Genomic DNA, 14,837 nt, shown 5'->3' with positions numbered 1-14,837 from the left:
TTCTGATCTGAAACCCAAACACATAGATAGAACATTCACCATAGTCGATCATCAAAAATCAAAGATGTTGGCAACTGATTCTATTCCAACTAGTCCTATATATGCTGCCATAATATGAATTCGCCAAATTTCACGGAAGATAAACTGTTGCCCAAGACGACCTTCAATATCTGAGCCCTAGGGGTAATATGATCCAAATCGATCTCTCACTTTCAAGCATATTCAGAAATATATATCATCTTACTGGACGGAATGGTCTCTGGGTACGTTTCAAGTTACCCTGACCGCCTGACGATGTTGATCGGGACGTTTCAATCCCTGTGTGGATCCTCTTCGTAAGTTGTTTTGCATGTAGCAGCAAAAGATCGAAAAGCCAGTTTTCTTTTTTAAGCTCACGTACTGCTCACCAGCCTATAATTTGCAACAGTCTCTGACAACAAAATGGCACCAAGTTTGACCAAGTAAAACTTGTTCACTACTGAAAGACGAGCAGGTCGATCTTGTATAGTTTCTTGTAATAATTACATAAAAAGAAGATTGAGATTACATAAGTTAAAAAAAAAAAAAACCGAAACGAGGAACATACATGAGACATGAAGTAGACAAAAATGTGATTAATTACCATTTAGCATTTCATGTCAAGAAATAGGTTGGAATTAGGACTCTTAGTTCCTATATATGTACAAAGACGGATGCTGAGTTTATATTTACTCAAACAACGTACTTGCAGGTAGACACAATCTTGTAGCTGGACATTGAAAAGGAAATGAAGGGAAGGTTTTGACATTTAAAAACTCGTACATATACTCCAATATATGTACAGTTCTTGGATACGTACAAACATTTAATTTACCTTAATTTTAATAGATGAGGAAATTAGGAAAAACATTATAAAAGTTGCAACAAACTATGCGATAGTGAAACAAGTACCATTTGGTCTAGCGTCATAATCTCATTTCAGTAAGTGAGAGGTTGTGAGTTCAACTCACGAAGTTGTAAAATGTGATAAAAAAAAAATTACCCTTTTAATTTGGTGTCCAATGCAGGCCTCGTTGTGTTCCAAGGATAATTGAAGTTAATTGGCATCCACCTCCTTATGGGTGAATTAAAATTAATAGTGATAGTGCTTGGAAGCATGGTTATAATATAGGAGGTTATATATGGTGGAGTTTTTCGGGATCACAATGGTTATGTTATTGGTGTTTCACTGCGAATATTAAAATTCCTAGCTCAGTTGCTGCTGAGGTGATGGCGGTCATTAAAGATATTGAGCTCGCTTGGGTTAAAGACTAAAAACATATTTGGTTAGAAGTGGATTCCTCTCTTGTTCTTGATTTTCTTCGCAATCCTAATTTGGTCCATGCATGGGTGCTTCGCATTGATTGAATGATGTAATTGCTTGGATCAGATTTTTCAAATGAATTTTAATTTAGCTCATCTCATATATTTCGGGAAGGGAATCAAACGGTTGATGCATTGGCAAATTTTGGTGCTATACTTCTACAAGCTATGTTTGGTAGGACTTTGCTCCCCTTTTTATTCTTGCACAATGTGATAGAGACCGCTCAGGTCTTCCGAACTTTCGTTTTCGTTAGTTCCATGTTTGTTTTCTATTTTTTTTTTGTATAAATATTCAAAAGAGCGGAAACACTACAAACATGAATAGATATATATCTTTATTTTAATTTTACAATTTTATTTTTATGGAGGTTTGGTTTGGTCCCCCCTCTGTTCTCTCTTTGTTTTTTTTTTCTTTCTCTTAATAAAAGAGGATAGGAAGGATCTCTTCCTTCCCTATCCAAGCCTTCATAAAGAAAAGAGAGATCGAATTTTACAAATAGTACCACAACTAAGAGTTATTCATCATTTTAGCATATCAACTTCAAAAATTGTCATATTTATACCCCAACATCAAAATCCACACTGTTTTCAATACCTGTTGTCATTAACAGCGTCAACCCTCCATTTTTATTAGGGTATTTCCGTCATTCCGGGTCTTGAATCAGTTTTAATATTTCTTCTAGTCCACAACTTCATCTTCTTAACCATTCTCCAAGAGATCCACAAACCACAGTTTATACAACAGTGAAGAAAGAAATTCGAGAGCCAGAAAGGGTGAGAGAGATTAACAATCTTATTTCAGTTTGAAAGTATATTTGCTGCCATCAATTTCTAATTTCCTACGACATTGTACTCCAGAAGGTCAAGGTACTCCCCCTCTCCTTCCCCAAAGCAATATAGATCCCCGCCTACTTCGTAAGACAAATACATATCCCATTACAGGTCTGTTTCGAGATCTAAGTTAAGGTCAAGAAACCTACTTGTGTAGAATCTGAGGAACAATCTGTATGTGATTTGATTATCACCTCTATTAATTAGAAGAAGAGAAATTGACACCTTCCATTAGAGGAAAAAGTGATCGATGTCCATCTTGTGGGCGATCCATGGACTAGAGAATTTCATGGATTTGGGTTTGTGCTAGACCAACTAAAAAGTTCTTTTATTCCTGGTAGATCATTTCTGGGTTCTTGGTGGATAGATTTTTATTTTTTATTTTTTTCTTGGTAGATAGATGGAGATAGAGAAATAGAGATTTGTATGAGGGGAAAGAGGAGAAGAAAAGAGAAAACGGAAAGACAAAATTACCCATAAAAATAAGTAGGTTTAACACTGTTAAAGACGGAGTGTATAAAAGTTGAGTCAAGTCTAATTGTTAGGGTACTGTTGTAATAGTTTTCAAATGTAATGTATAAATTTGATGAATGAACAATACTTGAGGTACGGTTTGTAAAATTTTCTCTAAAGAAAATGCAATATTGAAACAAGAGGCTGATTAAAATTATAAGTATATACGCAGATAAATTCATTTGTATACACGTACACGGTCTCTATTTTTTAGAAAGTGAAGTGAAAATTTTAATTTAAAATATAAGAAGATAAGAGCCATTTTGAAAACTAACTACCGTGATGAGAAACTACATTCTGCATTAAAACAAATGGAATACTAATTATAAAAATCATGATTCTCAATGCCGAGTTGAACAAAAATCATGTAAAATAAAAATTGGGAAGAAACTAAACTAGAAAGCACCAACAACAAAAAGGGTAAATCAAAGTTTCCATATGGGACACTAAATTTGTAAGTAGAATTATATACCCTAAATAAATAGATTAGGTAACATGTGAGATGGGTTAGGGATGGAGGATGAGATCATTGAGATGGGATGGGGATGGAGAATGAATGAGACATTGTGATGGTGTAGTTGTGTTGGGTCGCTTTAGCACTTGGGCTGGGGTCTCATACATCGCTTTCTCTCATAAATAAGGGGAAAGCAAAACTTAGAGAGAGAAAGAGAGAAGCAAAAGGAAAAAAAAAATTAAATTAATTAGAAATAGACACCACCACCTCTTCACACAGTTCAGTGTCTCTCAGTCTACGTTCAGTCCTGCCCTCTCCTTCCTCTCTCTCTCNCTCGAGAAAAATACTATAATTTATTCAATGTAATAATATTATCAACAACAACAAACCCCCAACCATCTCTCTCTCTCTCTCTTACTTTCTCTCTCTCTCTTACTCTCTCTCTCACTCTCTCTTCTCTCTCTCTCTAAAGCCTCTAGCTTTCTTTTCTTCCCTAGCTCAGATTCTCTCCAAACCCTTATCTCTACCTCTCGATCGTTACGACCATGGCAGCTGTTGCGTTTGAAGGCTTCTCCATCCGGTAAGCTTGGCTTTTCATGGCTGTGTCCATGGTGGTTTCCTTTTTTGCTGGCTCTGATAGATTTCGTGTGTTTTAGGGAGTACGCGGCGAAGATGAGGAGCGTGGACGTGTTGAAGTGCTGTCCCTTCGTCGACGACGATCATGAGGATGATGGTAAGGTTATGAGCAAAGAGCAAGCTGAGTCGTTGCTACCTCCGATCACTGTCACCAAGTTCAAGCTGTGGTCCCATGAGCTCGACCGCATCAAATCCAACCTCCAACCGCAAGAGGAGGAGACCATCATCACCCTCACCAACAAAGAGAGCACTGAAGAGATCCCATCCAACGACGATCAATTCGATGCCGTGCCTGAACCACATGAGGAGGAGGAGGAGGAGGTTGAGGTGGCGGAGAAAGCACCGGCGAGTGCAAATGCCGTCGACGCGCATGTCGATAGGTATCTTTCTCATCCGTCTAGGGCGGAGCGGAAGCAGGTGAAGAAAGGAGGCGCCGCTAAGGCCAAGTCCAAGTCCAAGTCCCCCAAGAAGAGATCCATTGCCGAGATTTTTGCTGTGGCGCCGCCGATTCCAACCGTTGATGAGACCAATAAGGATGAAGTTAGTGAGGACGAGGAGGACGAAAATCAACAGCTTGTTGATTGTATTTCTACGAAGCTAAAGGCAAAGAAGGTCAAGAAAAGAAAGAAAGAGAAGAGTGTGGTTCTCTTGGAAGAGAACAACAATTTCAACCAGAAGATCCACAAGAAGAAGAAGAACAAGGTATGTGATCATCTTCTCCATGAAATTATGCTATCATTTAGCTTTGATTTTGAGTGGTTATTGGGTGTGTGGTTTTTCATGATTCACAGCAAGAAATTGTTTGTTGATTAATTACTGTGGGGGGTGGTTATTAATTGATTGCTACAATATTCTCTCCACTGGCTTCTTCTGCTCCCTTTTGTTGAACACTTTGTGCATAAAATTACTGTTCAAAAAGGCTGCAGAAAAACACTGCAATACGTTTGAAGCAGTAAGTGGTGTTGGGGTTGTGATTGTACTATACGGCCATAGGTGTCAACTACTCGATGAAAAAAAGTTAAAAAAACAGTATCAATTAAGAGATTTTTGTGGGGGTGGTGCTCCAGCTGGTGTTCAGTACGGCTTGGGCAGAAACGTAGAGCTTTTATATAGGTTCGATCATGGAGAGTTTTTTGTCCTTGCTGGTTTAGCATTCCAAGTGTATGATGTAGTAGCTAGCCTAATAATGCTGTTTCTTCCCCGCCGTTTGTCTTTTGGAGAAGATGGAATCATAATAATTTGAGGTTGATCAGATGGCTAGCTAGTATTTGATATGGTATTGATACATGGGATATGAATTATATAGAAAGTTGAAGACTGAGAACCGGGCATCTAGAGTTTAAACTTTACGGTTTAATGGGTTAGTTGATTATCATCTGGAGACGCAACACCAAATTCATGGCCAGCGTATCGATATCGGCGGTGTTGTTTTGTATGTTCTTCTTGGTAGTTGCTAGAGAAGACTAATAAGGAGAGTAAGTTGGTGTTTGTCTGTCCATTCGATTTAGAGCTTCGCTTCCAACGGCAAGAGATAAGAGGAACTACATCAAGCACTAAATCGATATATACATCATTGAGCATTCAACAGTTAAATGGCTGCGGCTGAGATAGTGGGTGTTGACAGTTTGTTATCTTCCACCATTTCAACTTCTGAAAGACTGAAACCATAGACATCCATTTGTTTATCATTTTATGTGTTTGAAGGGCTAGCTTGTAGATGATACCGGTGGAAATGAGTTATGAGTGAACTGATAAGTTGGATTTGGAATGACAGACATATATATATGATTTGCGTGCCTAATTTTGTTACCCCATCCCTATTAGAATTCTAGGACTAGAAGAACAAAACATCATTATCACATGGACGATATCTTGTTTACGGGAGCTTATTCTGCCTACATTAGCTGTTTGTCTGGATGATGTTTCTTGAGATCTTGGAATCATGTCAGAATTTAGAGAGAATGAATGGGTGTTTGTCTTTGAATCCGGAGCTGCTTGTTGGTTTTTCATTCTCTTAATCTTTCACATCAGAAGTATATCACTATATCGGATTCATAGAATGATATTTCAGTATGTACAGAAGATCCAATCAGTCTGATTTATTTGAAGCAATGCTCATCATTTATGGGTATCTTGTCATATGGAAATTAAATCTAAATTGGACTGACGATGGAACTCTAAATTTAGAAGCAATGATGGTGACTGAGATCTGGTGATCAGGAATCATCTCATCTGAAGTTCATCTAGCTAGCTAGTGGTTTATATATGTGATAGATGGCCAATATCTGTGTTTTTCTTACTTGATCCTCTTGAGGAAGGATCCATTGTCAGTGAAACATGGACCACTGTTGGAGCCTAGCTTGGTTGTTATTACATGCTCAAATAGTCAAGTCCAACTGCACGCGGCAGTTTTGTTTGACACAAATGGTTTGGACAAGGACATGCAGTTTCTATGAACCCGATTTGCTTCTCATATGAACTGATTGCATGTGTTGGTACTCCTTCAATTAGATGTATACCACTCATGACATGTTAGAGACCTTTACAATGGAGTTAAACATGTCATATAACTTGCAATGAGATAGCTGAATTTCGAGACTGTTTGATGCTAGACATATGGCTAGAATGAATTAAGTGCATGATCTTGTTTGGGTTAATAATACTTCAAAGTTTTACAGCATTAGCGAGTTAAATGAAATCTTTATGTGCCCATCAATATACGTTCATAAGCAGCTGCACGATGAAGCGAAATCCAGGATTCTTCAAATCCTTTTGATAACTTTGTTCATGATTTGTTGTTTGTTCGTCATGTTCTAAAGTTTTGCTTGCATTATGATATTATTATATATATGCAATTAATTGTGCTGCCTTTATCTCTTTTCTCCTTTTATATATGTATATGTGATAGGATGGACGAATAAATACAAAATAAACTTAATCACATGCCTCTAAGTATATGTGATAGTATGGCATGGAAAAATGAAAACCAAACTTAATCACATGCCTCTAATTAAGTATATACAATATGCAGATTAAAATACTCGTTGATTTAGCTTAGTATAGACCTTCGCACACAAGAGTTATATATTGATTAGTACAGGGATTGATTCTAACTACACTGTATGAAGGAAAAATGAAAAAAGACGAGCAAGGATTATATATTGTGATGCAGACATGTTGAATAAATATACCAAAACTAACTGTCATAGGTTATATGTAATGGAGGATAGTGTTGGGTGGAAGAGGCTAGGAAGACCTAACATATCTAGACACTATCTCATTCATAATCAACAAGAAGCCACTCACAAGTCTTTGGTTTCGGGTATTTTTGCTACAGAATCAATAGTTTTCAATAAAAGTTTGAGATTGCTGATCTCCATATACTTCGCTGCATCATAAGTAGTTCTTGAAGAAGCTAATATTCTTTAATGACTAGTAAATTGTTCTAGCATCTTTTTCCTAAAGCCATCGGAATAGTATCAAATTTATTTAGTAGGATAATGACTTTAATATGCTTGATTCTATTTTAACAAGACCAAAGACTTGGTCCATATGTAATTGTTATATTTTGGACTTTAAGATTGTGTTTTAAGAAAGTATCATATGCAATGATGTAATGACTTCCCTTTCTGATTCAGGAAAATTCTTGCAAGCTCAAACAGCAAATTCCAGTCACTTTTGCCAAAAAGCTGCATAAAAAGGTTGCAATAGATAATTCTGATGCTGTAACTGGTTGTGCAAGGACACCGAATGTGAAATATTTATCTACACAGAAGAGAAAGGGAGCTCAAACATCCAAATTCGTTCCTAAGCAGAAAAAGCCAGTGTCTCCCACTCGCAGCATTCTCAAGAATCATGTTCTTTGTAGGCAGAACTCTACATTGTACAGAACTGAAGGTGATAGTCAAGAAAATACTTGTGCTTTTCAACATTCAAGAAGGCATGTCAGGTTTTCTGGAAAGGATGCCATACTTGGTCCAAGGAAGGATGAAAAATCATCTTTGTATGAGCGTAACTTATTCTCTGATACACTAGCCAGTTCGTCAGAGAAGGATCAGTCTGCTGGGAGTGATAAAGATGTATCCCTAGTTGAGGTAGACAGAAGAGAAAATGATGTTTCTGTTGGCACTGATAATGGAATTGAGGCTTGCAGTAAAACCGGAAGGAAGGAATATCCTAAACTTCTTGATCACGTAGGTATGCCAAGTTTTCTAAGGCCGCATGTTACTCATCAAGAAAAAGCAAAGCATTTGGCTGAGAAATCTGTACCTGCAAGTAAAGTTGCTGCAGTTCCAGATAATAATTTGCACTTGTTCAATCAAGGCTACCTGACCACTGAATGTGAACCTGCATATGCTGGCATTCCTAGGCTGATATCTGCTGTAGCAGATTCCTGTGTAAATACTCAAGGAGTTACAGCTTCCATATCATTTGGTTCCAGTAGCAACATGATCGATCATTGTGTGCGTCCTAACCATGGATTTTCTGCAATGATTTCAAAGGAAAACACAGGAGCATTTTTCGAACCTTCTATACGTAATTTCATTTCAAAGGAGAATGCACAAGGGAGGGTTCAGTTTCTGTCACAATCTGAAGGAGATAGAATTAGTGATCATGGTCCGTACTACCAATCCATACGTCCTCCTATGGACATACTAGGTGGCTCATATCCATTTCCACAGTGGAAACAAAGACCAGTTACCTTTACGGAAAGGCTTTTGGATGATAAGTTTTATGGTTTGCCTCTCAATTCACATGGTGAGCTAATACAGTATAGTTCAAAGGGTGGATTTGACCAGCTGGGGAAGTTGAATATCGTAGCCGGAGCCTCCAATAGCTTACCTGCACACAGCCAGCATTGTGTCGAGAGAGAACTTCCAAGTGATCAGTTGAATTTGTTTCCGATGCAGAATTTTGTGAGAGAGAATTGCAGTTCACATTTTCCAGATAGATTAGGCATTAGTTACTCTGGAAGTGCTCAAAGACCAGATGTGCACCAGCTTGATTTTGAGAGCAGAAGCAGGCACTCTTTGCGTCCACTTTCAGACCTGGACTTATTCAGTATCTCTAGTAGTAGATGCAGACAGTTTGACCCGGTACAGAATGAAAACATAGGCAGACTGGTTCCTAAAGAAACTTCATGTCCCATGCCGCTGAATATGAATCAACCGACAATGCGGTTAATGGGAAAAGATGTTGCGATTGGTAATAGTAGCAGACAGATTCATGGGTTTGATGATGGAAAGGTTTGGATGGATAAAGAAATCATAGCTGAGCATTGTCCTTCACGTAATGCCTTGCTGCAGAATTTCCATCAGAACTGCTATTCACCCACAACATCAGCAAAGTTGAAAGAAACTGTATCGCAGTCCTTTGGAGTTTGCAGTGAACAGGCTTCACAATCAAATTTACGGACGAAAGCTCCAGAGTTTAGGTTTCCTCACCCTTACCAGAAGTGGCAAAGTAGCTTGGGGTTTGAGCATGGCAGCCATACCACCTCCAAAAGTCCAAGTTCTAGTTTTCTTCAATTTCCTCAGTCACCTTCACCTGCAATGTTCAATGGGGAACACAATTTTCGTGCACCTTTCATATCTAGAACTGAATCTTTACAATCTCAACTGTTTGGTTCTCAGCTACCTGTATTATCTACTCCACAAGTTACCTATGAGCATGGGATTTCAAGACCAGGTGAAACCGGTTACAAGCAGCATCAACCTCATTTTAGAAAATCAGCATTTGACTTCCCTTTCCTAAATCCAGAATGTCAAGAAAATGTCCGACCATCATGGTTTCAGAACTCATCCTCTAAGGCCGGCCTCCCCCCTTGGTTGTTGCATGCAACGCTTGAGCGAAACCGGCCAATTACAGCTCCTCAGGTTTCTCCAAATACTGCTAGCAAACACCTTCATCATATCATTCCCAGAAAGAACATTTGTAATGCCCCATACTTGCATTATTCATCTGAAATATCTCATTCACAAGAAGTAAAGAGGTCACCAGTTCCTCAAAATGCGGTTCAGCCTCAAGGTGTTCAAGTCATTCCAGAAGAAAATCCCAGTTCTGCCATGACAGACATGAGCTATAGGAACAGAATGGATCTCAAAGACAGAATGAAGCCAAAAAATATTGGTATCAAAGACCTTTATCCCTGCAAGAGGATCAAGAGATCAGCAGTTGATTCAACAAACCTTCCTAACATAATCGACTTAGAAGTGCAAGAAAAGTCAAGTGTTGTGGCAGGATTGTCGTCAAATGGGGACTTCAATATTGATGAAATGCAGTCAAATTTCAGAGCACTTGACCTTGAATCAAGTCGGAAACAAGTAAAAGATTCGGAGTGCATCACTCAGAAGGATGGATTTGAAAGTTTATGCACCGAGACTTCCAAAATGGATGATGTAGGAAGATCAGGTCCCATTAAACTATCTGCAGGAGCAAAACATATCATAAAACCTACTCCGAATGTGGATCAAGACAACTGCAGGCCAATTCATTCAACTATCCCTTTTGTTGCAGTAACAAATGATTATACTGGACCAGAACCTCAGAAGAGATCAACAAAGATTTACAAGTTCTAACTTCTAAGAGTAAGTCCAATCAACCAAAACTACTTTTGCTTGCTTGTCATCATTTTACCTGTTACTTTTTTTTTAACTAAACATATATCACATTTTGTAAATGTAACAGGTTGTTCCACTTGAGTACCGACTCCAATACTTTCCAATTAACTGCTGAAAAACTTTGGGATTTTAGCATGCATCAGTCTTCTGTAGTCAGGTATTATCCATGTTGTAAAATATGGCACTGTAATAAAACATGTTGGGATATTGGCTTTAATCATATGCTTAGGCTTCATATATATCTTTTCAAACTTCAAGCTTCTACTGGGTGATTAAACATGCTTGGTCCAATTGAAAAAGATGAATGTATTGTTACCGTTGTTGAGAGAACAAGTTTTGAAGTAATTCGAGGATATTGGTTATACCCAGAGTCGACAAAAGAGATGAGTAGTGTTATTTGATATCTTATTTTTAGCTTTCCGTTGTCCTAATTAAAAAGCAAATTTGGCATAGAATACGAAGATGATTGCTCATGCTTTTCCTGGAAGAAGAACCACATTGTTTTGCGCCATTTACCTCTGTTAGGATTAGCCACTATCCCTTAACACTTGCAGAGACTAAAAGCCTCTTTGAGGCATACAGTTTTGCCTCCTAGCCATGCAAAACATCACTGACTGATAGAAACTTCACTCCAAACTGGCAACCCCCTTATCCACCATTGCATTAATACTTATTGGAGGAGTAAAATGGATCATGTATGCCTAGCACGACTCCTTTTTGTGCTAGAATAAGCGGAAATGTGTTTGATGAAATGTTTGGTATCAAATCACATTTGAGAGATGTGATCTAATAATTTCTATTCTATGCTTGATGAATAAATTAAGAGAAAGTCGAAGCATGATTGTCCCAGATTTAATTTCCACACGAGTCTTGTCTAGCTCTTCCATGTAAGAATATATTTTGTGCTCTACAATTACCCATGCCATTTCGTGTTGGTAAGGTTGAAATGATTTGTTTTACCACCCCAATTTGAAGTGGAAGTGGCCAAAGGCAAATTTTAAGAAACTTGGAGGCATCGATGATCCCTCCATCTATTTTTGATTGAAAGCATAACTTCTATTTCATGCTACATATGCTACAAAGGGATAAGAGTTCATTTAGTTCAGTCATTTACACAAACAAAGAACTTTGCGTATATACATAAAGACTGGCTCATATATATATATAGATCCGCTGCATGTCTTTCCTTATGAACTGGATCTTCTCAGTGCTTCCTAGCTTCTCTTTCAGCCTGGAAGATAAATTAACCCTCAGAAATTTATAAGACTCATGAGTCGACCACACATAAAACATTAATTAACACATAAATATGCAAGTGAATATATTAATTGGTTGATTTTTATCTGTATATATGTACCGCTTTGACAACCCTTTCGAAGGCCTCTGGTCCATGGTGATCGATAAAACTCTCTACCGACTTCCTTCCGTCGAGGCTCATCATTTGGATGACCTTCTTCTGTCCCTCTGGGTGTTTTGAGGATGATGATGATGATGATGAGCTCCAATTGATATAGTTTCCAGGCTTCACATATTTTCTCACAATATTTTCGTAAACATAGGCTGCCCCGTTGAATGTTGGAAATACCAGCCAGATGCAGAACAACAACTTCATATATGGCCATATTGGAATCCTGCACCCAATTCTCCAATTAGCATAGCTAGCTACCACGTACTTTTCATTATTTAAATCCATGCGTGCAAAACTGGAATTAATATTGAGATTTGCTTATGCAGTGTCTACAAATGATCAGATAGAAATTATTAACATACCAAGCGAGGACTTTCCAACAGAAGAGCTCGAATAATGTGATGAAAGAGTACAGCACCCAATATGTTAGCCACTGCTGATCGTCTAGTGTGGAAGCGCTCTCTATTGCTCTCATTGTTGCATATCTGCATGTTTATATTTCATCCATCGAGCAGAATTAATACTTCAAGCCATCCCGAAATTTCTAGCGGCCTTTAAGGCTCTTTAACTGATCGATTATTAATGTTCTCTGATAAACATTAAGATCGAGATTTTGTGGGAGTGGTTTACTTATTTTTTTTTTGAAAGGGGGAGTGGTTTACTTACAAAGGATAAAGAAGTGTCACTCCCGGCCTGCAGGATCAAAAATGAAACAAATAAAAAAGAATCAGATAACCTTAATTCATATATCCTATATCTTTGGTCAGAGATTGATATAGTCATGCATATTATTCATTGGGATTTTATTTTTGATACAATTTTCCAGAGGCTCAACATCAAATATATATACCCTACAGCTAGCCTAAACTTGCAATATTTACAGTTCAGACCATGTAAGATAGATGGAATCACTATATAACCAGATGGGTCTAATTAATTTTTTCGCATAATCCTTACCCGATTAGTGTATCCAAATTCTTAGCAATCGCTGCAAGAACACCCATGATGAAAGTGCTATAGCTGCCTCTCTGATCGATCTCACAAATTATCAAACCCTGCAGTATATTGTCCTGATTTTGAGACAAACATATATTGGTGGGAAAGTGATGGTATATATTTGTGCATAAATATATATATATATATATATATATTATATGTCTTAATATTTATATATGCAGTTTGAGTCGGTTGACGTACAAACTCAAGTAAAGAATTTTCGCTTTATGACCAAAACCTGATTCCAGTCATACATATGCCTTACCTTCCTTTCTCTCGCAAACTTTGTAGCTACTTTTGAGACATCTTTTTACGTACGTAGTTATTGTTAACCTCTTGGAAGAGCAATACAACGAGAAATTTTTAAATGCTACGGGAGGATCACGTGGCAGTCTGACATGGTCCTACTTTCCAATCAAATTTAGACATGTGGATTTTTTACAACTAAAACATAAACAAATATTTTCTATTTTTTGTGAAATGACATTCATGGGTATTTAGCAAGTACAAACTAGGGTCTAGGGTATAGGGTTTAAAGTTTAGGGTTAGAATTTAGGGTCTAGGGTATAGGGTTTAAAGTTTAGGGTTAGAGTTTAGGGGTTTAGGGTTTAGGGTTTGGGGTTTAGGGCTTAGGGTTTAGTATTAAAAAAACAACAGAAAACCTAAAATGGTCTTTGACAAAATAGCTGAAATAATTTTTCGTGAAGAAAATCTACATGTCTAAATTTGATTGGAAAGTAGGACCATGTCAGACTGCCACGTGGTCCTCCCGTAGCACTGAAAAATTTCTCCAATACAAGAGTCGTGAAATGCTAGGCTAAGTGGTGGAGTGTTGTCTGTGTTGAACGCTAGCTAGATGGCGATAGTTCGTCGCGGTTATTATCTTATTTATTTGTGAGAGGCATGCACTTGACAATTTACAGAGATTAATTTCTCTTCTTTTGAAATTGTGAATACGAAATAGTTTTGCTTGTAAATTTCTTGTAAAGTTATCATACACCTGCATGCCTATCCTCTGGTGTTTTTCGTTGTTGTGAACTTGGAACTCCGAAACTATCACTCGACTCCTGTGGAATGTAAATATATAACTTTTTGTATCTCTATGTCGTACTCTCGAACTCAAATTGGATGTTTGTCTCACCACTATTCCAAAAGGCCTTATTGAAGGTTTTATAACAAGGGTTTGTGGCATAAGCTACATACTTGTTTTTCAAAGACACGCAGCGTTGTAACGTAACCCTTCCTGGACGTTACAAAGTGTGTTCCATTTTCATATAGATTAATTCTTTTTGGGGTTCGAATGCTTCAAATGTTGGGAAGTGGCATCAAATGCTACAGTCTCAGCAAGCTTCTTAAGAGATAGATTTCTTCAAGAGGGGCTACAACCGTTTTCTTATTATAAAAAGTCTTTAATTTGGCTTGGTTTAAAGAAGTTGTGGCCAACTTTGGTAAAGGGAGTGCAATGGCTCTTGGGGGACGGTGCAACTATAAGGTTCTGGAAAGATAAGTGGTTTGGGGAAGAGTTAATTAACTCTACAGGAAGTTAGTGAGCTTCTCAATGACAAGGTCAGCAACTTCATTCTGAACCGTCGGTGGAATTTACCTGTTTTTGTTTTTCTTGTTTAAAAGAAATACCGAGTAATGTTAGGTGAACCACATAGAGCCCATCTTACGTGACAAGCTGATGTGGCATATCCACGTCATCAATATATGATTTCTAATATTTTAAATTTCTATTTTTTATTATTAATTACGAAATCTCATTTTTCATTTTGTATTCTTTAAACCCTATCATATTATCTATTTATCTTCTAATCGTTTAAAACAAAATCCTAAAAAAATCCTTATAATACGTCTTCAAACAGACGTGATTCTATCGTATCTTCCTAGTATCTTCCTCTCATCTCTCCCATCCTCCCACCTCCTCTTCAATTCATTTAATTAGGAATTCTCAGTCAGATTTTGGCTTTGTCAATTACAAACATTCTCTACCTATTCTAGTTGTGGTTAGTGTTGTTTTTTTTTTTTTTNTTTTTTT

At 37.6% G+C, this 14,837-nt stretch overlaps 2 protein-coding genes across 2 annotated transcripts; one reads left to right on the top strand and one right to left on the bottom strand.

The window, feature by feature from the left end:
* Positions 1 to 3,640: 3,640 nt before the first annotated feature.
* LOC101297951 lies at positions 3,641 to 10,353 on the top strand. Its single transcript, XM_004306230.1, has 3 exons — positions 3,641 to 3,719; positions 3,796 to 4,477; positions 7,414 to 10,353. Exons 1-3 carry the CDS (start codon positions 3,685 to 3,687, stop codon positions 10,351 to 10,353), a joined length of 3,657 nt encoding a protein of 1,218 aa, XP_004306278.1. The 5' UTR covers positions 3,641 to 3,684.
* Positions 10,354 to 11,572: 1,219 nt separating this feature from the next.
* Positions 11,573 to 12,807, bottom strand: LOC101307908 (HVA22-like protein f-like). Its single transcript, XM_004304447.1, has 5 exons — positions 12,761 to 12,807; positions 12,470 to 12,496; positions 12,166 to 12,288; positions 11,753 to 12,026; positions 11,573 to 11,626 (listed from the first exon to the last, which is right to left on the bottom strand). The coding sequence occupies exons 1-5, from the start codon at positions 12,805 to 12,807 to the stop codon at positions 11,600 to 11,602; spliced, it is 498 nt and encodes a 165-aa protein (XP_004304495.1). The 3' UTR covers positions 11,573 to 11,599.
* Positions 12,808 to 14,837: the final 2,030 nt, after the last annotated feature.

The sequence above is a fragment of the Fragaria vesca genome, linkage group LG6, assembly GCF_000184155.1.
Source record: "Fragaria vesca subsp. vesca linkage group LG6, FraVesHawaii_1.0, whole genome shotgun sequence".
Lineage (NCBI taxonomy): Eukaryota > Viridiplantae > Streptophyta > Magnoliopsida > Rosales > Rosaceae > Fragaria > Fragaria vesca.
The sequence above is the reverse complement of the archived record's forward strand: the minus strand, read 5'-3'. Positions and strand labels throughout refer to the sequence as shown.